Source organism: Carassius carassius, chromosome 16, assembly GCF_963082965.1.
Source record: "Carassius carassius chromosome 16, fCarCar2.1, whole genome shotgun sequence".
Lineage (NCBI taxonomy): Eukaryota > Metazoa > Chordata > Actinopteri > Cypriniformes > Cyprinidae > Carassius > Carassius carassius.
In genome coordinates, this window is record NC_081770.1 from 7538821 (window position 1) to 7562686 (window position 23866).

At 34.4% G+C, this 23866-nt stretch overlaps 3 protein-coding genes across 3 annotated transcripts in view; all 3 read right to left on the reverse strand.

The window, feature by feature from the left end:
* Positions 1 to 23866, reverse strand: part of LOC132159328 (carcinoembryonic antigen-related cell adhesion molecule 1-like) — a 449528-nt gene that overhangs the window by 288413 nt on the left and 137249 nt on the right. The gene's annotated exons all lie outside the window — the stretch shown is intronic.
* Positions 2081 to 4095, reverse strand: LOC132160304 (SLAM family member 9-like). The gene is made up of 4 exons (XM_059570068.1): positions 3805 to 4095; positions 2842 to 3165; positions 2468 to 2752; positions 2081 to 2360 (listed from the first exon to the last, which is right to left on the reverse strand). The coding sequence occupies exons 1-4, from the start codon at positions 3851 to 3853 to the stop codon at positions 2200 to 2202; spliced, it is 819 nt and encodes a 272-aa protein (XP_059426051.1). The 5' UTR covers positions 3854 to 4095; the 3' UTR covers positions 2081 to 2199.
* Positions 10337 to 14493, reverse strand: LOC132160329 (uncharacterized). The gene is made up of 5 exons (XM_059570098.1): positions 14392 to 14493; positions 13443 to 13778; positions 12983 to 13036; positions 10958 to 11134; positions 10337 to 10759 (listed from the first exon to the last, which is right to left on the reverse strand). The coding sequence occupies exons 1-4, from the start codon at positions 14486 to 14488 to the stop codon at positions 10962 to 10964; spliced, it is 660 nt and encodes a 219-aa protein (XP_059426081.1). The 5' UTR covers positions 14489 to 14493; the 3' UTR covers positions 10337 to 10759; positions 10958 to 10961.

Sequence of the window (23866 nt, forward strand, 5' to 3'; positions counted from 1 at the left end):
TTTACTATATATATATATATATATATATATATATATATATATATATATTCAGTTCCATCACACAAAGGCACAGTGTAAACAGGTAAACGTTGCATATCTCAAAGCATGCAAAACAGAGCAGCAACAACAAAAATGCACAATGAATACAAACATATATATTATTATATTAAAAAATTTAATAAAAGAGTTAGAAAAGCTTTAGAAATTGTATGGTTTTTGTAAGCTCCTTATTTTGTGATCTCATGTTAGAAAGGGTTTCAAAACATATTTTAAGATCAGTGTTTTGTAATAGATGACAGTTTCTTTTGAATTACTTTTAACTTATGAATATAAAACTTTGCCAAGTTAATTATTAATTAACAGATTAATAATATAAATGGTAAAATATAATGTAAATAAAATATAATGAGGTTCTAAATGACTGGCTTTTTTATGTCTACTTTAAAGCCAACCCAAAATGAAATAGAAAAAAGGGCAAGAGAAAAATAAATGTTCAGTATCTTCAACAGATACATTACAAAAGGTACACTTATCACAAACACTATGAATATATCTGCTAACAACTGCATTTATAGGATAACATTTGTGAATAATTTTGTAAAGTACTTATTTTACTTTATTAGAAATTACATATTTATATGGTAACATCCAGATGCTGTGCCAATATATACTGAGGTTTATCCATTTGGAGGATTGGATATTACATTAAGGGAGTTTCTGACATAAACTTTTATTAAAGCCCCTGTCATAAAGGAGAGACTATTTACAAAAAAAAAAAAAAAAAAAAAAAACGGATATTTTAACACTTATATTATTTTTTACATCAGATATTTTGGTTAAAATTATTATGCCACTAGAAATAGACTTGATTATTTTGTTTTATTATTTTGTATTATTTTTTCATTTACAAAAAAGCCCATTCTTGTCAATAATCTTGTTTACAATTAATACGTTAAGCTGAACTCAATGCTTCACATGCAATGACTTGTTATCATGAGTGATATTGCCATTGTTCAATATAAAACACCTGCTAGGAGAAAAATTGTGTTTGTACAAAAGTGACCAGTAAAATGATGCTTGTTTGTGATAATTGGCCAAAGCAACGGGAAGTCTGCCAGTTATATACAAAAAATGTAATCCCTCAAGTTTTTGAATTAAATGATATGGGACAATATTGAAATACTCAGTTTTACACCAATTAATTTTTAAAATTCTTTCACTTTTGATGAGTTTTTGTCCGAAAACCAAACAATTTAAATGAATCAATTATAAAATGATTGCTTACTGTATCAAAAGCTTTTCTAAAATCCAGAAAAAGTATTAAAGGGTCTCAATTTAATAAATTACTATATCAATAATTAATACAATTCTGGTGTAAGCCCATCATTTCCAGGGGATTTGTTGTTTTTATGAGCTTTTATACAGAATTCTATTTCATTTAGAGAAGAGGTTTTGAGAACACTCTGTTTTACTTTCTAAAGACAATGTTTCTGGATTGATTTAAAAAATAATTGCATTGTCTTGATCCTCTCCTAAAGAATACATATCTGCATTATACTAAGAGACAAATTTAGAAATCAATACGTTTCTAACTTAGTTTATTTCTGCATTCCTTTTCTCAAGACTAAAAAAGATATTTGCAGTTTCTTTCACCTTCTTCCATCCATTTCCTTTTAGATCTTACTCTAAACAAAAAGTTTTCTGCACTTGACTTGGATTTTTGAAAAAAAAAAAAAAATTATATATATATATATATATATATATATATATATATATATATATATATATATATATATATATATATATATATATATATTCTGCCTTAATTTCTTTGCAAACCAAAAGTATAGCTTTTCTTTTACAATATCTCAAATGCCTTTTACATTTAAGAGAGATAAGTGATAGCTCCATTAGGAAGTAATAGATAAGAGAACAGAAGTATGAGACAATTTGTTTTTCAAAGAGCGTTTCAACGCATGTGCTTCGTTCACTATACTTCATGTGGCGTCATGTAGCATTATCTCAGTTAAATTTTAGTCCAACTTAGTGCTGAACAGGTCTGAAGTCACTGATTAGTTTAACGGAAATTTTGAACATTCCATATTACAGTAAACAAAATTCATATAAAATCTACCCAAGCCAAAGGAGTGCATAAAAACAAGAACAAAAAGCTAATGATAATGGATTTACACTGAATTATCATGAAGCTGTTTTATATTGTAAGTCATGATGTCTCTCGTTTACACCTTTCCTGGATGTGATGATGTCATAAAATACAATAGCGACAGTAGCCACACCCACCACGACGGAGAGAGCCAATCGGGCGAGAGCTTCAGAAGCATGACAACAGAAGGCACAATCTGAGAAAACAAAAGCAAACAACATTTTACATTCGCAAAAGATGAACAGCAAATCAAGTCCTAAACTGTTGCCATGCATAGCCTTTTCCCTCAAGATGCTAACATACCTGAACATGGCCGACAGAGATCAGTGACGTTGACATATTTAGTCCGGTTGTTGATGGGATTGCTCACCACACAGCTGTAGGAATCATCCAGACACTCCAGACATAAAGACAGACTGTTGTTGAGATCAGACACACTGATGCTGGACAATAAACTGTTTCCTTTGTACCAGGAGAGAGTCACATGACCCACATTCACCACTGAACACAACAATGAACAGTATGATGATGATGATGATGATGAATTTTGTGGGGAGTCACTTATAATGATAGGAACAGGGAGACGAGCTGAAAACAGGAGAGAATAAACAGCAAGTGTCAATTATATATGAAATATGGTATTAGATAAACAAAAGAAACTGTAAACCTCTACTCACCATAGACAGTAACATTAAATCTATAAACAGACTTTGTCTTGCTGCTGATGGTTACTTGATAAACTCCAGCGTGTTGAGTTGTGATGTTTGTGATGGTCAGAGATCCAGTTTGATTGTCCAGCTTCAGTCTGTCTCTGAATATCCCGTCAAGAACATCATTTATTATCGAGGTATGGTTGGTGATGATTTTTGCAATAAGATACCCATTAAAGTTCCACATGATCAGATTGTCAGATTGTTGAACACTAAGATCAGGCTTTAGAGTGACTGAATCTTCCTCCGTCACTGACACCCACTTCACCGCGTTTGAATCAGCAAACACACCTGGAGAACAAGTTCTGGTTAAATATTTATTTATGTATTTAAGTCGAAAAGAGTTCCACACTAATATCACTTTAAAACATCTAAAAAGTAAGCGAAATCCCTAAAGTCTTACTCGTTAGACGCCAGGCTTGAATCTATCACAAGGATGCATTCAGTTAATTTACAATGTTTCACTTTTTATTCATCAAAAAAATCCTGAAAATACTATCAGTTTTCCAAAAAAAAAAAAAAAAAAAAAAAAAAAAGAAACATCATAACTCTTTATAACATTCATAACTACCAATCAGAAATGTATCTTGAGCAGCAAATCAGCATATCAGAGTGATTTCTGAAGGATCATGTGACACTGAAAATTGAAGTAATGATGCTGAAAATTCCAGCTTTGCCTCACAGGAAACAGTTAAGAAACAAACTATAGGGAAACAGCTATTTGAAATCTTAATATTTCACATTATTTCTGTTTTACTGTATTGTTTGCAACAAATGCCTTAGTGAGAAGAGACTTCTTTCAAAAACTAAAATGTCAAAAATCCTACAAATCCTACATCTCATTGTAACGCCTCGATTGGATTTAAAGCACTAAATAATTTGTACTAAATAATTCATCTGCTACCATAAAGCATGACATGTTTAACTTACCAACCAGACAGCAACAGCACAAACAGAACAAAACGAATCGGTCGACCATTTTCCTCAACAGTTCAGCGCTCTGAAATAAAATCTCTCAAGGCGCTCAAGATTAAAACACTGAACGTCTGTGGTTTGCAGACAGTGAAAACAAGTACTCCTCCGCTGCATCTTCTCTCTCTCTCTCCTCCCTCCACAGATACGACAGCTAAACCTGAACACGCAAAATAACTCATCTGAGATTTCAGTGATGAGGCTTTCATTTACAAGTCATGGAGGATTCTAAGAAGCTGCTTTTACTTGTCAAAGCACAAACACCAATGATGGTTACATTTACGGTCCTTCAGACTGTTTTATGTGGTTCAGAGGTGGCTTGAGTGCATTTACACAAACCGCAGTGCAGCTAAACAATGCGCCTTCTGCTCAAACAATATTGATGCTCATGAGCCTATAAAGAAAGAATGCTGACTTCCTTGATTACAATCAGATTTCTCTTACACTCATCCACGCCCTTATGAAAAATAAGCTTATTCAAGTGTGCTATTAGTATACTTCTTTTAAACATTGGAAAGTATAATTGTAGTCTACTTTTTATGTACTTCTCAGAAATGGGTTTTATGTACTCATTGACTTACAAAAAGTCAAAAAATAGCTTTGAGCTATACTTGTGCTCCTAGAATCTGTGTTTTCATTATTATACAGTAGAGGGCGCTAGTACACATCTTCTGCACAGAACTTCCAAAAAAACACAAGTGAAGAAGAAAAAAACAAGCAATGGATACTAACACATGTAATCTAACACGATCATCTGACATGAAATAGCATCAAAACTGTAACATTATGGAATAAAATGTCGACCAATGAAGATGTAATAATTACATATGTATAACTTTATTTACGTATACCTAATACAATAAACTTGAAGTATACTACTTTTTGGTAAAGGCGTTCATTCAGATTATTTATTCTGAGAAAGTAGATTTTTTTTTAGAATAAAATCTGTGGTTTAACTCATTTTAATGTGATCATGAAGCTCATGTGAAGTGGGGAACTCCAAAAGGCAAGTCCAAATGTGCTTTTGCTGTGACTGTGATTGAATGCAAGCAATACAAAAACTTGCTATTTGACGTCCAGTCTGGAAAACAATGTGGTTTGATGATGCAACTGTCGATTCTGCTGGACAAGCAGCATATGCATGTGGTGACTATAGGTGAGAAGATTGCATATGGGTTTTTTGTTTTGTTTCCTTCTTGTTTCCTGCTGATAAGAAGCTAACAAAACATGAACCATGAAAGCAAAATGTTGTGAAATATAAATATATAAATTCAAAATATTTCTTTGTGAAACATAAAATAATGCCATATAGTCTTTGGATTAAGATTAATCTTGTTGTCCATGACATTCAGATTATGTAACGGTGTGATATTTCAGTAGAATTTAGCAAAGGTCACTTCTAAGAACCTTATCACACCTATATCCCACATCCTGTAGGAGGACCTTCTTACTGAAGACAGAGAGCACATGTTGTTCCTGAGTATGTGTGTCAATGCTTGTGAATGACTAAAGTAAGTTTTCTGAAGGAAAACATCTAATGACGAACTTTCACTGTTTTGGAGAACTAACAATGCTTCATTGGTGAAACACTCTCAGAAAAAAAAAGTACATGCAAAAACTGCACTTAGGGGCTTGTCAGGGGCTAGTACTTTGTTTACCCCTAAAAGTTTCTAAATTACGCCAAAATGTATGTCCCTGCAAATATCCTTTTAAACACAGGTATGGTTTCAGATGGAGGTTAACAATTGAGAAAGAAATTGCTCAAAATTATTCACACCCTTGTTTAATATGACCAAAGAAGGCTGCGGTAATAAATCTGTAGCATTCATCCTCTTGATCTTTGATTGAAAAAAAAAAAAAAACTGACTTTTCATTCTGAATCTCATTATGAAATAAATATTTTTTTCTCTAATACACACTGGCCACAATGAATCATACCCTTTATTCAATACTTTCCCCAAGATAACAGCTCTGAGTTTTCTCCTGTAATAAGTGCTGAGTTTGGAGAACACCTGATAAGAGATCAGAGACCATTCCTTGATCCAGAATCTCTCCAGACCCTTCAGATTCACATTCTCCTCTTCAGTTCACCACACTCATTTTCTATACGGTTCAGCTCAAGGGACTGGGATGGCCATGGAAGAATATTAGTTTTGTGCTCAGTGACCCATTTTGGTTTTGATTTTGATATTTGTGGATCATTTTCTTGTTGAAAGATCCATGGTCCATTTAGAGATTTCTAGCCTGGAGAGTCAGTTTTTAAGTCCGCGGTTTTCCCGCAGAATTGGCCTACTTCAACATTGTTGCCGAAGGAGGGTTTATTGCAAAAACCTGGCAACCCTGCCCCTTTCTCAGAAGATTGCAGAGCTTGAAGAGCTCATGCTCGGGGGCACACCAGTGTTATGGTGACCGTGTTACTGACCCTACACACAATGCAATTTTTAACTACCGCATTCCTATTCACAATCATTCTGGAGCACGTGAAGGAAGCTTTAGTGAAAACAGGCAGAGTCAATTGTAGCTTTAGCAACATTAGCCTTACAGATAAACCAAAAGCTCTTTTGGAAAGCAAAATATAATGCATGATGCTTACTTTTTCTGGAGTCTGGACATTTGTGCACAACACGTTTTTTCTTTCAGAAGCAATCTCTGCACACCTCCAGGACTTTTCCTTTATTTTTCTGGGACATTCATTCGAAAATAAAAGTTAACCACCGTGTCCTCAGCTGTCTATGGAGACTCTTATATCTGTGGTGCATCCCAACAGACCACAATTTGAATGTCTCTTTGGTGCTGACATGTATCTTCAGCAGCTACAGCAAGAGAACAGTAATAGCGGACCGCAGCTTCTCACTCAGGACTGTGTTTAGTTTCATCTTACCATGGAAGCCAGTACTAATTGAAGTTCCAGTCATGTCGGACAACAGAATATGCTGGAGTTTGTTTTTGGATGAGAGCCTTTTTCTAGATTTTTCTTTAAACCTACCCCAACAACATTTGCTGATGTATGGGCTTTTTGAATTATTATTATTATTATTATTGTAGGCTTTCTGACCCGAGGCTCAACTATTTTCTCCAGTTTCTTCAGGTTTGATCTTCCTCAGAGTCTTTGGCCACTCAAATGCTCCTCCTCACCACACTTTAAGAAAAAATAGACACACATCATTTTCCAGACAGATTTGTAACATCTTTAGCTGATTGGACATTCTTAATTATTGCCCTGATGGTGGAAATTTACATTTTTAAGCTTTAGCTCTTTTTAAAAAGCCACTTTCAAGTTTTTTCACTTTTTATTTTTTTATATTTTTATAAAAAGATCAAATGGATAAACAATGTAGACTTATTTTCAGCGCTGCCTTTGATCATATTTTCCAAGGTTATGAATAATTTTGAGCACAACTGTAGCTTTCACACAGATTTATTAGGTTTAGTTTATACAGTGAAGACTATGCATGTTAAAACATTTTATTTTACATTTGATTATTCAGTTTTTGCACATGAACACTGTACGTTAGACTTACCAGAAAAATATAAAGCACAGTTTATTTCATTTGTATCTTTGTTCTATTATATTTCTTCTTTATGCTTGTGATTTGTTTATTTTCTGTTTACTCATCTACCAAATCACCTACAAAATCACAAAATAATAATAGATTTTCTTTTTTTTCTCCAAATAGAGCTATTCAAGTCATCTGGTGATTTTTTTATTTATTTATTCCATATTTTATTATATCACAGAAAAAAAGAAAAAAAAGAACATTATTATTATTATTTTTTTTTACAATATCGTGCAGCCCTACCGCTGACCCATTTTAAATTAGCCTGACTGCTTCAGTATTTGTCTGCAGATTGTCGTACAAAAGGCTTGTGTTAAAATAAGGTTAATGCTCCAATCTTCTCCTGAATATCCCAGTAGGCCCTTGGTGTTTCGGGGACCCTATACGCAGCTTGTGTATTTTGTGTAAAGGGAGGATCGGCTCTGTGTATCTGAGAGAAAGCGGATTTCACAGTAAATGATCTATCTATAATATAATTATATTCATTTATATTATATTAGGTTGCTCTGTTGTTCATGAACATCAAATCCTTTCCCCCCATCAAATGTAGTTGGTTTGGAAAAAATAATATATGATTTATTTAAAAAGTGCCGTGGTTTGCATATTGTGGAAATGTGTAATTTAAATTGAGTTTAATTAAAGTTTCTCATAGTATTTCGCCTTTATTCTCGTAATTTAGACTTTATTCTCATAATTTCAACTTTATTTTAATAATATTTTAACTTTATTCTCATAATTTCTACTTTATTGTCATGATATTTCAACTTCATTCTCATAATTTTGAGTGTATTCTCAAAATATTACAACTTTAGTCTCATAATGTTGTTGTTGTTTTTTTTTTGTTTTTTTTTAAACGTGTCACTAAAACGCCGTCATACTTGACTTCTAACTCACACTGAGTTGTGTATGATGTATTTCCATGTGTAGCACCACCTCACTAACATCATTTGGCCTCTAGAGGAATGAGAATCAGAATCCCACAGAATAAAGCATGTCATGTGGTATTTGCTTAGGCAGGCATCTGTTACTACTGCGTTTGAGATCAAATCAAATAAAACATTAAAATAAATAAAAATGGCTGATTAAACCATGTGAAATAAAGTTGTTTACCATATAGTTTCTGCCAAAAAAACAAAAAAAAACAAACAAACAAACACAAAAAACTAATATTTGTCATTTTAGTTGATAATTACCACAGTTTTACTGCAATAACAATAATTGAAATAATTGTGGCGGTTCACCAGAAACTGTTTCACATGGAAAATAAATATAACCATAATATGTGTTACAAATTGTTGGAAATGTTACCTGGTATTTCATGAAGACATTCACTTAGATTTACTTTAACCAGAGTGACATCTGGTGTTCAAAACAGTCATGTCTGACTTCAGGAAATAGAAGTTTGACTCAACCAGTATTAGCCTTTGGTTTTGCTAGAGGTCAGGAGTGGATTTATTCTGAATGGTTGATAACTTTTGACAAAATATAATCCAGGAGCAAAGAGAAATAATTTCTACTTTAAAAGCACGGAGAGATGGTGACCGAACACAGTCTGTGCACAAGCAGTTCATCTGTATAAGTGAGGCCTATTTGACAGATCACATCTGCGATTACATGACAGCGTTCTCGTGTCACAATAAAGCGCTCGCCACATTTGAATATTTATGACAACACTACCATGTAGTTTGTTTCTCCAAGCTCCAAGCTTCAGATATCAACACTTGGTCCCTTTACGATCGGATATCTTTATTGGCTACTGAAGTGCCGTCAAAAAAACGGTTTGACCTTCTGTCATCTGACAAACACAAAAAGTTGTATTTTGAATAATCAACAGAAGAAATACACGTGACAGGTAAATCAGTATTAGTATCACCATACCTGAACATGTGTGACAGAGTTGAGTGATGTCCAGATGTGTGGTCTGGTTTCTGATGGGATTGTTGATCACACAGCTGTAGCTGTTTTTCTCCTGATATTCCACCTCCAGAGGTAGAGAGAGACTGATGCTGAGATCAGACACACTGATGCTGGACAATAAACTGTTTCCTTAAACATACATTCACTTAAATGTAGCAATACAGCATGTGCCTCAGATCCTTAGGGCCCAATATATTACTGATCTCCATTATATGAAAAACGGTATTATGTACATTTCTACTCACCATAGAGAGCAACACAATCTATATTTAATCTCTGGTTTACTCATGATGACTATTTGATAAACTCCAGTGCAGTTCTTGTGTTTGAGATGATGATGAGATGATGACACAGTTTGCTGATCCAGCTTCAGTCTGTGTCTGAATCTTCTATCGAGAACATCATCATTTGATTAGACTCTTGTTCATAGTTCATAAGTTTTATTTAGATATTTGAGTAAGAATAACAATAAATGTCAAACATCCAAGATCATGCTGTAGATGTTGTCAGTTTCTGTATAAAAACACGATGGTGAACTATATAGCATTACAATTCACAAAGAAAGAGCAGACAAACAGTATGAAAATTGAGAGTTGTCTTGATTTTATTCAAATAATTAATATCTATACAACATCTTTACATTTTTAAAACTGATCAGAGAGATATTGGTCAGGAGAAGTATTCAAATAAGTATTTTATTTTTTAGAAAAGTAATATCTACAACATCTTTACATTTTTACAACTGATCAGAGAGATATTGGGCATGGTAGTACGTTAACTAGCAACTAGTTAATAGGATTTTTTTTATTTTATACATGCATACATAACAACAATTTATAAGAATATAAAAAGTACAACTATTTGAAAATATTACACATATAAGCTCCACCCTCTGAGCTGCAGGGAGCACAGCTCTTTTTGTATTTAAAGGGACAAACACACACAAAAAAAGCCTGCTTTGGCTAATACCATAAAAGTGGCATATTAAACAAAATATAAAAATGTAGAGTAAAAATTTACACTTTTGAATAAAAACCACAAAGTATGCTGCAACTGTATTCATTTAAAACAATGAACTTATTGTGTACCGAGTTTGTGTAATCTACACAAGGATTTAGAGGATTTCACAGGATTTAAGGTGTTCTAGAAAAATTTAATCCCTGTGTGGGGTAAAAATAAGATCAGCAAGGGTTATAAGACATAAGAGCTATAATATCTTCTTAAAAAACCAAGCAAGAAATAACCCATTAAATGATAATTATTATGATGATGATTAATGAACAAGCCATGCAGTATCACCCCCATTTTGGGTTTTTGCCGAGTATATTTTTACCTTGCAACCCAAATTGTGTGTCTTTAAAACCCAATCTCAATTTCTTCTGATCTATTCTTCTCATCCTGCATCAGTCCATCTCTGAATTTTGCTTTATCACGTGTACCTGAAAGAGAGTCTAAAGGTGTAATATATATACATGCATACATAAATACACACAAATAGTACAGTCTACCTATACATTTCAGTTATGTATTATTAATAAAATGGGTGTTCAAGGCTGTTTGACAATGAAAAACCTGAACAGAACACACATCACACAACTCCTAATTAACTATGATAAAGCTAATTGTTTTTCTCTTACTTTGTCATGTGTAATACTTAAATTCCTGTCTTCTTGGTTTATTCTTCTTGCAGTGCCAGTAAGTCACACCAACACCAACAACACCAACAACACCAGCCACGACCAGCAGGATTATAGCCACACGTACTGCTGGTACTAAATTACTAGAACCTTGATCCGATCCTGTAGTTTTTACTGCTGTAATGAACAGAGGAAGACAGATATTAGTCTGATCTGCATGCAACAATATAAAACACCTGCAAATCCGGAAGTAAATATGAATCATTCAGTTTAAGAGCATCCAACTTCATACATGATCGCCATGAAGAGAAAGCACTCCTTAATTATGTTTGTTCAGATATCCAGTATTTTCACACTTTCTGAACAATTCATTTAGCATATTTTCATAATTATTTTAATCATTGTATTATCATCCATGTAGACACGTGCCACTATTCTCTATGGTATATTGCGATAAAAGAACATGGGTCCACTAATAAATAAAAAAATTCTTCTTCATCTTATTACTTTTTTCAGTTATTTATCTTTAAGTAGTTGAAAGAAAGTGAAAGTCCTGACGTTTGCCAAAAGTATGTTAACTACATAAAACATAGCATAAATAAAAACAATATAACAGAAATACATCAAATAAACAATAACACACCTTTGACACACATCCGATACCTTCAGAACTCTTTACGTTCAGCTGAGACATAACCGACTGTTTGTGTGAACAACATACTTATCACGACAAAATTGTGTGTGTACTGTATTTGATCAAGAAGATGTGAAAGAGAAACTCAATGTGTTACTCGCGTGCTGTCTGAGCGGAGGCTTTCTGTGTGCGCTTCATTCAGGTGTGTGTGTGCACACAGAAATGATAATTCATGCAGAACAGATAAAAAAAATGTTAACATTCTAACTAACTTTATTGAGGAACCAGATACCTGCTGCTGATGTCTCTATTAAATGCATCTGAGCTATTAACTATAGCCATTCAACATTATAATTAAAAACTTTTTTTTTTTTACATTAAATAGGCTTTGAGAAATATTGAACTTAAAACAACTGTAAAGCACCATCCACACAAACCAGTTTCAGAACAGTGGTAAACTCTGTGACCTCATTAATCTGTAATGACCTCTAACTTGTTTTTGTAAACATGTTGTGATGATTTACCAACATTGCATTTCATGGACTTTAATTTATGTTTTTCACATTCTCCCACACATACTTGCCTAAATCAGCAGAAATATCTGCATATTTTACTTCACTTTCCCGTGTGAGTGCTCATTTAGCAAAAATGCACTAACTGTGATATTTAAGTGTTAAAAGTGTTTGTACGCTACATCTGACATTTAGAGATCCTGCAGTCTATACGCCTTAGACGACTTCAAAAACTAATAACTGAACTACAGGAGAAATAATGTTGTCATGCATCATCTGTGTCAGAATGTTATAATTGGCCCAGAATGTCTGCTATCAGCATGTCTTCTGAAATTAATACTCATACCTGTAATCTCTTTCTGCACTCTCGTTCTGAGAGAACATTCATTTACTGGTAATGTCACGACTTCTCATACTGGAAACCTGCCCGAATGAATTTACTGGTATTTTTAAAAAAGGTCCCGTTCACACATGATCCCTTACACATGATCCCGAATTGAATTTTAATCATATTGTGGCCTGTTTTGGAGGTATCAGCAAATACCATATTGCTGGCTAAGAGAATGAATGTCACACTGTGTCCTGATAAAAGGTCTGTTTGCACTTATTCCTGAGCTGTTTTACAGAGATAACGGCATGGTTCTCACATTGACACAGAACTCAGATAATCATCAATATAAAAGTTCTGCAAAACTCTCTGCACTACTTCTTCAGCTAGCTCATATCTAGCATTTTCTACATATTCTCCACTGTACGGAGAATATGTAGCTCGAACAGATGCACACCCCTTCTGTATTCCTTAGGGCATTGTGTCAAGTGACTCTGGTCACATGACATGCAGCAGAGCAGATCTGTGTCTTTCCCTGGAACTATTATTACCTGACAGAACAGGGGCTTCATCTTCTCCTTCAGTGCCACTGGTTTTGGCCTCTCCTAATCAAAAAGAGTTAGTTAGATCAGTTAATGAGCAACAAGCTTTATGTCACTGCATGAAAACACAATATGCAAACACTGTATCGCTTAGTCACTGTTGCCAGCTATTTTGAATGGAAGCTATTTTGAATGTCGTTATCATTTGCATTCTGCCCAGTCTCAGCATTTTTGAATTAATGATAAACTAAGAAAAAAAAATTATAATAGAAGGTTGTCAAAGACAGCAATGCAAGCAGTGCAGATAATTCTAGAAATTACATTTCGCAGGAAAAGAGATCAATCAAATGTGAATACATTACATGTAAAGAGGAATACCAGCTCTGACTGTGACTGCATAAAGATAAAATAAATAAAAAGTACATGTGATTCAAACAAATACAAACTGCTTTTAAACATAATGATTCACCAGTGATGGTGACAGTGAAGATCTTTTCACTGATGCTGCCGCTGATTATGGTCTCTACGTGATAATCTCCAGAGTCTGTGATTCTGGTGTTCATGATGGTCAGAGATCCAGTCTGATTGTTCAGCTTCAGTCTGTCTCTGAATCTCTCAATACCTTCATTACACTGAACATCTGTACAGATCTTACTCTGATCTCCACTGATTTGAGCGATGCGAGTGTCATTAAAATACCATCTAATTCTGTCTCGTTGGTTTGTTTTAACACCAGTTTGTAGATTCACTGAATCTCCCTCCATCACAAACACTAAGACTCTGTCTGTATCAACACCAGATGCACCTGAAGAAGAAATGAAGAGTAAATTATAAATCACGTAAAGTATGAATTAGTGTCATATTTTTCTATTTAGCAAGCTGTTTGAGCATTACAGCCAAACATATAACCCTATAATAAAGACAAAGCTTGGTACTTTAAGGTGACACAATATGAAAAAGTGTGCCAGGTTTGTGTCAAAACACCAAACAAAAACTGCAAAATGTAAGCGAATTATGTGGCAATGCATTCAGAATCCACGATCAGCGAAAACGAATCTTTGAAAAACATTAACAAAGAATGAAGTATATTTGAAGAGCCTGTTACATTTGTGCGACTAATTTTTCTTCTTTTGTAATGGCATATTTTTGATAGTTTGTGAAAAAGTTACGTTCAGTTTTGTTCATTATTATTGAAACAAATGTAATTCCATACAGCTGACGGACTGTGCGTTGCAGCACAAGAACAACATTTCTTCAAAAGCAGATCGTATACATTTCCCGTCCACGATTAAAAATCTTCATATCGCACACCAGTAGGCTATTGCATGCATACTGCATGATTAAAACTGGTACACAACTGTGCAATCATTCGCAAGAACATATATTTTTGACAGAAAGAGAAACTATAAATGCCTTACCGTGCATAAGCAAAACACTCCAAAAAAAAAGCTTCATTTTAATCACAGGTTGTACGCAGATCGAAAGTTCTTCTTTGTTGTTATGAAAGAAAGTCATGTAACGGCTGCAAAAGGGGCGGGCCGGGGGTCACTCAAACGAGCGCAAATGAGCTTCAGAAGAACAGTGAACTGCACTCTGATGAGAAGTAAAACACACTTCACTGCCGTTTCACTGTGCTCAGCGCATACTCTTCGACAGTACACAGATATGTTGCGCAGGCTCTATATCACTTCACCATAAATAACCTGCACGATAAACTGCATAGATACTTAGTTCTGTCGTCAGCCAAGTCACGAAATTACCAAAAAGGTGATTAAAGCTGCAAACTCCATGTATACGCAGCACCCAAGTGTAACAAGTACTTCTCGCTGCACACTGGTGTCTCAAGTGTAACAGGATAAATATAGTAGTAATGTGATCGCGCTTCCTATTGGCTGCGCTGGTGGCGCTATAGCGCACTGAGTTCGAATGAACTGTAGCAGACAGAGCTAGAGAGAACTGCTGTGGGTGAGTCGTTTATTGATGCTCCACATTAAAAGTAAAAAAAAAATATGGGTTTCATATCGAATGTTAGATGATGTATGTAAAGGATTGCATACAGTGGAAACTAATTGACTTTTAGAGTGTGTTTTCTGTTCATAATTCGGAGTATTTGGATAGTATTGTGTGTTTTCGTGAACTCCATAATCTTTCAATATGCGCCATTTTTTCATGTGCTTTCTAAACAACTGAAATCTTTTCTCAAATATATGGAGCTGCATTGTATCTTAGTAAGACTCACCATTCTCTCATTTCCGCTGCTCCGTGTGCAGGTAATTGTTGTCATATAGCATTTAAGGATTTACAGTGTTTGGAAAATGTTTATTGCAAACTGTATTTTGTAGAGCACTCAGTTCACTGTTTTGCTTAATGTTTTTCATTAATTTTATTCTACGTTTAACAGAAAGTAGATGATTATTTTGTACTCAATATATTATACTTCCTCTGTCTATTTATATTCTTAATTGATGTTGAAAATGCATTATACAATCACAGAACATTACATTTAAGAAGAGAAAAAAAAGAAAAGAAAGTAAAGCCATGTATCGGAAAAGTTTGTATAATTTCCTGGAGAAATTAAATTTCAGAATTTTTTTTTTTTTTTTGTTAAATACAACAATGTGAGTAAACTGTTTGTTATAATTGGAGCAGCAGAGCTCCTTTCCACTGCTCTGTGTGCAGGAAAATAAATTATAATATCATCCACAATCTGAGTGTGTGTGAGTGCTGTTAAAGAATGGGTCAAAGCGGGCCCCATTTTAAGCCAAAGATTAGCCAAAGGTCACACAAGAACGTTTCTTAAATGTATACTAAAATATATTCTGCAATTCGAGATAACAATATAAGGCACAAGCTGATATGTATTGTTTATTTTCAACTTAATGCATATAAATATATGACAGCACAGTGCAGTTATACTAGAAAATATGCAAAAGTTAAACAGTCTGAATGCATAAAATTAATTTATGTCTGCTGTTCCGGTGTTACACCAAATTCTGTGACCATCGTATTCTGTGACCCTAGGAGGTGCTGTTGTCATTGTCTGGCTTGAACTCGATCACACAGGCTGATTGGGTTCATTAAAATGTAACCTCTTCTTTTTTTATCCTCCTGAGAACCAAGGAAAATATTTTTTTCCTAATCATATTTTTTTGTGATTCCATACCCGTTTAGGGTTAAAAAAAAAAAATCCTACAATTTAGACGTTTTTATTTGCATTTTTTATTTTTATTTTACAGCATGTCCACTGTAGTGGACAACAGGATCATTTGAGTACGAAAACAAACACATTTGGTAGAAAGTTTTTTTTTTTACTAAGAATACATACATTTTGGGCTGTAAATTGGCTATTATCCAAGAATAAAGACATTTTGATTATACAATAGACACATTTATCATTCTTGAATCCTTTTCCTTACATTTTGCAAGTATATCTTTACTATTAAAGCTTAACACTTTGTTATGTCCGTATCCTTTTATTGGTCCCCTTGAATCCTTTTAGTGTTATTTGAACAATGAACATAGAACTAATGTGAAACTGATTTTTTTGGGGATTTTTTTCCTTCTGTCAAACTGAATCCAATCTAGTTTTTCCTTCACTTTTCATTTTGTTCTTAGTTAGTGGTGATAGTCCTGGAAGCAATTTCTCTTTTTGGTAATGCAGAGGAACATCTTGCATTTGGTGTATGTTGCCAAATCTTCAAAGACCTTGTCAATGTACTGTGAAAAATATTCAACTGGACTCCAGTCTGCACGTGTTGTAGGGTCATCTTGACACACAGGAAGCACAGGTAACACAGGTGCAAATCTGATATGAAGGAAAAAGAATAATAAATAAATGTTTAAATACTCAATGCAGCGGAATTTAAAATTGTGGAACTGCAAAAAACATACATATTACTCCTAGCCCACAGAGGGCATTGAGTTTCCTGCTCATCCCTGTCTGTATCGGTGTCTGTATAGGTCCCTTCAACTGAGCCTTCTGCATCATCTTCCTCTTCTTCACTGTCTTCTCTCACTGGTTGAAACTCATCCTCATCTCTCTCGTCATCTGACAACTCTAAATCTGAATCTCCCCCGACTATTTTGTAAAGAATTATTTCTGCTTCAGTTCTGTTTCCTATAACAATGTGGAGTCATTATTTACATGAAGATAGTCCTGATGTCCACTGTAATTGACATTCATAAAATGGCAAATTTTTCAAAAGATACATAATGTATCTTTCCATAAAATGTACTTGTTCCTATGCCGTCCATTTTGGATTGAAAGATTGGGGGGGTTCCCAGCCTCCCAGCCAATCAAATAACATATCACTGAAAAGCCCAGGATGTCCTCTGTACAGTACAGCAGGAATTAGGAGACTTGCACAAAAGATTCCAAGGAGAGGGATGAAACTCAAATGTCCATGTAGCAAGTTCGTTTGGAGGAAAGGAAGAGGACAACGGGGTCGGCTGGACTGCTGACGTATTTATTATCAAATATAAAATTAAAGTTCACAAACACCAAATGGTGACTTCTATTTTGACACGTTGGCACAACACTTTCGGTTTACTTTTTCCGGTTTCCGGTTTGCGTCAGCAGTCCGTCTCTCTCTCCCTTGCTTCCGACTCTCCTGGCGTTTTATACTCTCTCCACACCAATTACTAGAACAAGAAACAGGTGATGATAATTTTCGCCCAAACCACTCACTTACCGCTCGTCTCCTGATTCTCTTTCCCGCTTCAGACTTCGCTAAACCACGCCCCCCCTGCCACAGACCACTACAGTGGACATAAGTCAATGGGCTGGGTCTCAGGAGTTATAGTCTATTCAGGAAATAGTTTTGGTCTAACAGTACAGCTGTTACATTAAATAATTTGTAGCCTATTTATTTATATATAAAAAATAATACTTTTAGGGTGACCTAATATGCCATTTTCTTAGGACATGTCCTGGCCAGGATTTCTACAGTATATTGCCTATTTTTACCACTATCTGCATGTCTCATTCATGAGTATACAATGTTAGAGAGGAAGCATTTGGGAGTTTTGAGAAGCTGACTGAGCATTAAAGCCATAGTGAGCCCCTTCATTGAAATTCCTGGAGGTGAGGAATAATAAAAAAATTGACATATTCACTCAGTATTACTTGATATAATAATTCACATATCTAAATTACATTTAAGTAGAAATTAATTGTACTCACATTTTAGACACTAAAACAGTCCAATACATTGTATTCAAACACATTTTTATATTGAAATGATGAAGATTCTGGCCACCCCTATAAAAACATTCTGGCTTCGCCACTGCTCAAGGGTTGCCACATCTTTTCAAAAAAAAAAAAAAAAAAAAAGGGAAGAACATTAGACAAACGGTTTAAAAAGGAGTCCAGTTTCAGAGGACTTGGCAACCCAAAACTTACAATCTTTACTTACAATCACGTGATTTATGAGACTTGCTCATTTTAGTGTGGCAAGCCTTTTTGTCATCTCTGTCTCTCTCTACTATACATTTAGTTTTAAGAAGTTACAATTTCAATTACATATATTTATTCTGCAATTTTCAGTTTATTCTAATAATTATGAGTGGTCGTAATATATGTATAGTCATTATATATCTGCAATGCTCTTTGGCCTAGTGATATATAAAGTCTACACCCACCTGTTAAAACAAATACACACAAAAAAATATTTTCCGTTTTCTTTAATTTAGTTTAATTGCTCATTAATTACCTGTACTGCATTTATAATATGCATCTTTCCATTTGAGAAGCATCCACTTTCATCCATCTTTCCCTCAAGTGATTTAGAAAATGTACCATTATGGCAAGCCGTTTCAGCATTTAATACATCTCTTTCTTTCTACTAGTCATTTAGTTTTGACTAGTTAATCATTTCAATTGCAGAAATCGGTTTTGCAATTTTTGACTAAACAATTGATAAAATACACTAATAATATCTGCAATGCTCTTTTGCCTAGTCATATATAAACACTACATTGTTAAAACTGCAACATTTTGAGATATCAAAAAGTTAACTGAGATAAATCATGATAAATCATGTTTTTCACCATTTAAAGCAATATTAAAACCAAACTTGATAGATTTTTATCTTGTTTTATACATTCAGTTTTGATAGGTGACCTGCTCTTTGAAATATTTTCTGGTGCCTTATAGTCTCACAGCACAGCCAATGTTTTTGGAAATACTTTTGTTCCCCTCATGCGATTGTTATTTCATGATTGTAATCTCAATGACATAACACAACATCCTTAATAAGCTCTTTGTAGGCTATGTTTTCCTATGAAAAACATGTGACTGCTTCAGTATCTGTAACAAAATAAACAAGCCCCAGCATTTTTTTCTTTGCTCTGATAATACAATCATACATCCCGCCCACTTGAACCCTCATAGGTGTCACACTAAATCAAACGTATAGGCAGAACATGCTCCCTCAGATTTTTCAACTAAGTGGATTTTAAATGCGGCTACCAAAAGACAAAAATAGGCAAATAAGTGTGGCACATCACCACCTTCTGCATTCACACTTTGGCTCAGTGCTATTTCTCTGCCACAAAAGTGCATTTTTTAGAGAGCTCAAAAGTGCATTTTTAGCATTGTGCATGCAACATTTCACTAGCTTTTTGAATGCGTTTGCATGCTCAAAATATAATCTTTCATGCTCATAATTGTGGCAGAGAAATAACCCCATAGGCGCTGAGTCAAAAATGTTTTTACAGCACTGCATATTACCACATACAACCTTGTTGATCTTAAGAATGCAATGGCCAATCAGAGGCATTCAGATGAGTCATCTCTGAAATGCCAGTGTTTTGTTCAGTGCATGTGCTCGCTAGAGACCTGCACGAGCCTCAAATATAGGCCCTAGCCCAGCCCTGACTCAGGACGCTGCAGGCCCTGGCCCGGACCTTGTCCAACAACTTATCAGAATTCTTGGCGTGAGTCTGACCCGAGCCCATCTTTTTTTCAACCTTCTATCAAAACGCTTATACTATTCTTTCAAGCTATTAAATAGTTCAGTTTTGTATGTAATGGCAAAGTGATTATATTTAGTTTATCTATTCAAAACATTTGGAGCATTTTTTGTTTGTTAAATATATATATATATATATATATATATATATATATATATATATATATATATATATATATATATATATATATATATATATATATATATATACAGTGTATATTTATATATATATATATATATATATTATTTTTATTATTTATTTTTTTTTTTTTTAAGTAACGACCAAGCGGCCAGCAGCAGAGGGTGAGAGTTGATCATAGCCATCAATTTATCCTTCTTAAATCATCACGACTTACCTCAAATGAAATCTATAGATGTAAAACAGTTAAAGCATATAACAATGTTAGTTTAACCCTTTCACATGTGAGTTTAAAATATTCTAGCTGAGCCCCCAGGGAGAGTTTTTTAGGCAACCATTATTATAGAATTTTTAGCCTTACTCTTTACATGGTGATGCGCCGTGCTTGTCATGTGACACACCGCAGCCACAATAGCACTGAATGCCATGTGACATGGACCACTTTTATTTAGTTTTTACTTTTTTTTACTGATATTCCTATTCTGAAATATGTGCAAGTAAATTAATTTGGTAGTTAAACACTTTTGTAATAATTATGTTAGTTGATCTCCGGGTGATGGGCGCCGCCATGTTAGTTTGCACCTTATCTGACCTGTGTGATTTACTACACATAGATATTAAAAACTATAAATCTTTGGCGTTGTTAGTACTTTTATGTATTTAAACCTAAAATAAGCTTTATATGGTTGAAAACACTGAATAGTTGTGATAATATGACAAGCCCTCAGTGCTTGAATTCAGCAGTTGATCACATGCTGCACTGAACATTCTAATCACACAGGGGTGATCATAAGCATCAAAGGGTTAAACTTTAAACCTAGATAAATTGCGCTATTAGGCTAATATCCAATTGTTTGTGCGGAGAGTGGAAACTTAAGCACATTTTGACATGGAGGATTTTATTTGTGTACACTCACAATATCAACACAGCATTGTGCTTTTGTAAAACTAAGAAAACCACCAGGATGTGCTTTCTGCCGTCTCAGTCTTGAAAAGGAGTGCTTCACAAGAATTAACTAAAACTCAGTAAATACATGCCCCACAGACAGTAAATATATCTATAGAAAGCTTTAAATTACTGGTAAAAAAAAAAACACTTGTTATGTAATCTGTAAGGATGCGTTTCTTTCTAAAGGCGCACCCAATGAGGAAATGGCGAGTCAGGATTGCAAAATTCATCCTTGTGACACTGAATCAGAAAACACCAGTTTTTTAATAATTAAAATATCGACATACTATTTTATGTCTACTACTTATGCAGGGTTTTGGTCCTTGCTGCTTTCTGGTGAGGGACATGCACAGACATTCATTTGGTGTTATTGTAATATACTGTATAACACTTTAAAATTAATGAAGACCTTCACACTAAAATGAAAAAGGCAGTTGGTGCTAATGTCAAATGTATGCAAATTAGCACTTTTTAATGACAAATGTTAAACATTTTTACAGGGTTTTTTATTGCCTGATTACCATATCAGTGTAGTTATTTTAATTACATTTTCCTGTATTCAGCTGCAGTTTCTCCATTAAATTAGCCTATGCCCATGATATATTGGCTTAGCTAAACTTTAGCTAACTTATTACATGGTAGCTCACAATCCATGGAAGTTAGCAAGTCAAATTAACTATATTTGCCTTTTGTCTTCTGGATAATTAGCTGTAAATGTGAAGTACAGCTTAGTTGTGGCCTATGGTAAGAGAGTTTGACTCCTAACCCTAAGGTTGTGGGTTCGAGTCTTGGGCCAGTAAAACCGTGACTGAGGTGGCCTTGAGCAAGGCACTGAACCCCCAACTGCTCCCTGGGCGCCACAGCATAAATGACTGCCCACTGCTGTGTGTGTGTGTGTGTGTGTGTGTATATGTGTATGTGTATGTGTGTGTGTGTGTGTGTGTTTGTGTGTTTGTGTGTGTGTGTGTGTGTGTGTGTGTTTGTGTGTTCACTTTGGATGGGTTAAATGCAGACCACAAATGAGTATGGGTCACCACACTTGGCTGTATGTCATTTCACTTGCACTTTTGTCACTTTTCATCACCACTCACGTCAGCTGGACTCTACCTGTCTGTGATGTGCATGCCGGTCAATGTGTGCTACACTGTTGTGCTGCGGAGACGTGGAGAAAGGCATCTGAACTATCAACATTTCCCGACACAATGTGGTATTTTATGTGTGCCCCCTTTGATGTTTATGTGTGCAGTGTGCACCTGTCTGCTCTGGTGAATTCTCTTATCAGAAACAACAACATGCAGATGTGTGTACAGTGCAAGTAAGAAATACATGTGTAATGTCCAATGTCCAACAGTGTAAACAGCTTCAATGATTAAAATGGGAGTTTTTGAGAGACCTTGATCTCTGGCTAAACTGAAGTTAGTGAAAATGTTCTTTGATAATGAAAAGGTTCTCTCTCTTTCTGTACAATGATGCAATAGTGATATAATTAGAAACTTAGAGTTTTTATTAAATTCAATTTAATACAAAGTTAGTCATACTAAAAATAATTTATGAAGTGTTTGTGCACTTTCTTGTGTCTGTTTTCTTGTTTGGTGTTAGACAGAGAAGAAAGAATTTACTTAAATGGGCTACATGATAAGAATTTCCATAGATAAGACTTTCTGGACAGTGACATATATCACAAAGAAATCAATTTTGCTAGTGTTTCGAGAAGCAGGCCCTATCTGTCTGTAAGTAAACTGGACAGCAGCAATGACTGCAAATCATATTATGTTGCCAGTAAATATAGTTATTGACCACTAGGGGGCCTTATTGAACTTCTAAGAGAGAAATTTCTGAAGTTAGAAGTTCAAATGGTTAGAAATGACTCCAAGGCTCCCCTTTGTCCAAGGCTGTATTCAAAAGGCACTTATATCTACAGATACGTACCTCTGGACTTCTGTTGAAATACAAATACATAAAATAAAATAAAACATCAAATGTTAGAAAAATGCTGTAAATCTTTATTTTTAGAGTTTTCTGCTAGAATGTTAATTCATTATAATTGTAAACTAACCACAAATAAAGACATATGAGGTTGTTCTTGGAAGTTTGCTAAGGACCCCTAATGGTCAAGAGCTTGTGAACTAGCACAAAAGTAAAGGAAGAAACTACTTATCTAACAATGGCTTACATTCATTGAAGGACAGAAACAGTACTGTATATGAAAAAAGTTACAGGAAGTTATAAGTGTGAAATGAAGTATTGCTGAAGCTTGTTATAAATAACTTATGTCAGTGCTTCCTTGAGATAAAAAAAGAACTACTGTAACTCAAATTCATCTACACCAATGTTCTTTTAGGATAACAGAGATATGAATAATTTGAACCAGTTTTTTTATTTCTAGGTATTTTTTTTTCTTTTGAAGTATTAGTAATTTTGCTATTTATTATAATGTCATTTTTTAAATTTATTTGAGTTTTCACAATTATATAGATGCATGCATTTAATGTGTGTGTGTGTGTGTGTGTGTGTGTGTGTGTGTGTGTGTGTGTGTGTGTGTGCGGATGTGTGTGTGCATATCCAAAAATAAGAATACATTTTTTAGGTAGCTTATTTCAAAAAGTAAAACTTTAAAATATTTTAGATTAATTACATGTAAAGTAAAGCGTTTAAATTTTTTGTTGTTGTTGTTTGGATGATTAAAGCTCACAGCTCATGAAAATCCAGTATCTCAAAATATCAGAATATTTCCTAAAATTATTCAAAAAATAGGATATGCAAAACAGAAAGGTTAAAGTTCTATAAAGTGTGTTTATTTCTGCACTCAATTTAGCACAAATTCCAGCATCAGT

Excerpts from the sequence above, each read along its gene's own strand:
- LOC132160329 (XM_059570098.1), bottom strand. The coding sequence starts at position 14,488 with ATGACTTTCTTTCATAACAACAAAGAAGAACTTTCGATCTGCGTACAA. Across the intron at positions 13,779-14,391 it reads GAGTGTTTTGCTTATGCACG|GTGCATCTGGTGTTGATACA; the intron begins GTAAGGCATTTA and ends TTTCTTCTTCAG. Across the intron at positions 11,135-12,982 it reads TGAAGCCCCTGTTCTGTCAG|CAGTAAAAACTACAGGATCG; the intron begins GTAATAATAGTT and ends TGTTCATTACAG.
- LOC132160304 (XM_059570068.1), bottom strand. The coding sequence starts at position 3,853 with ATGGTCGACCGATTCGTTTTGTTCTGTTTGTGCTGTTGCTGTCTGGTT. Across the intron at positions 2,753-2,841 it reads ATTTAATGTTACTGTCTATG|CTCGTCTCCCTGTTCCTATC; the intron begins GTGAGTAGAGGT and ends TCCTGTTTTCAG. Across the intron at positions 2,361-2,467 it reads TCTCTGTCGGCCATGTTCAG|ATTGTGCCTTCTGTTGTCAT; the intron begins GTATGTTAGCAT and ends TTGTTTTCTCAG.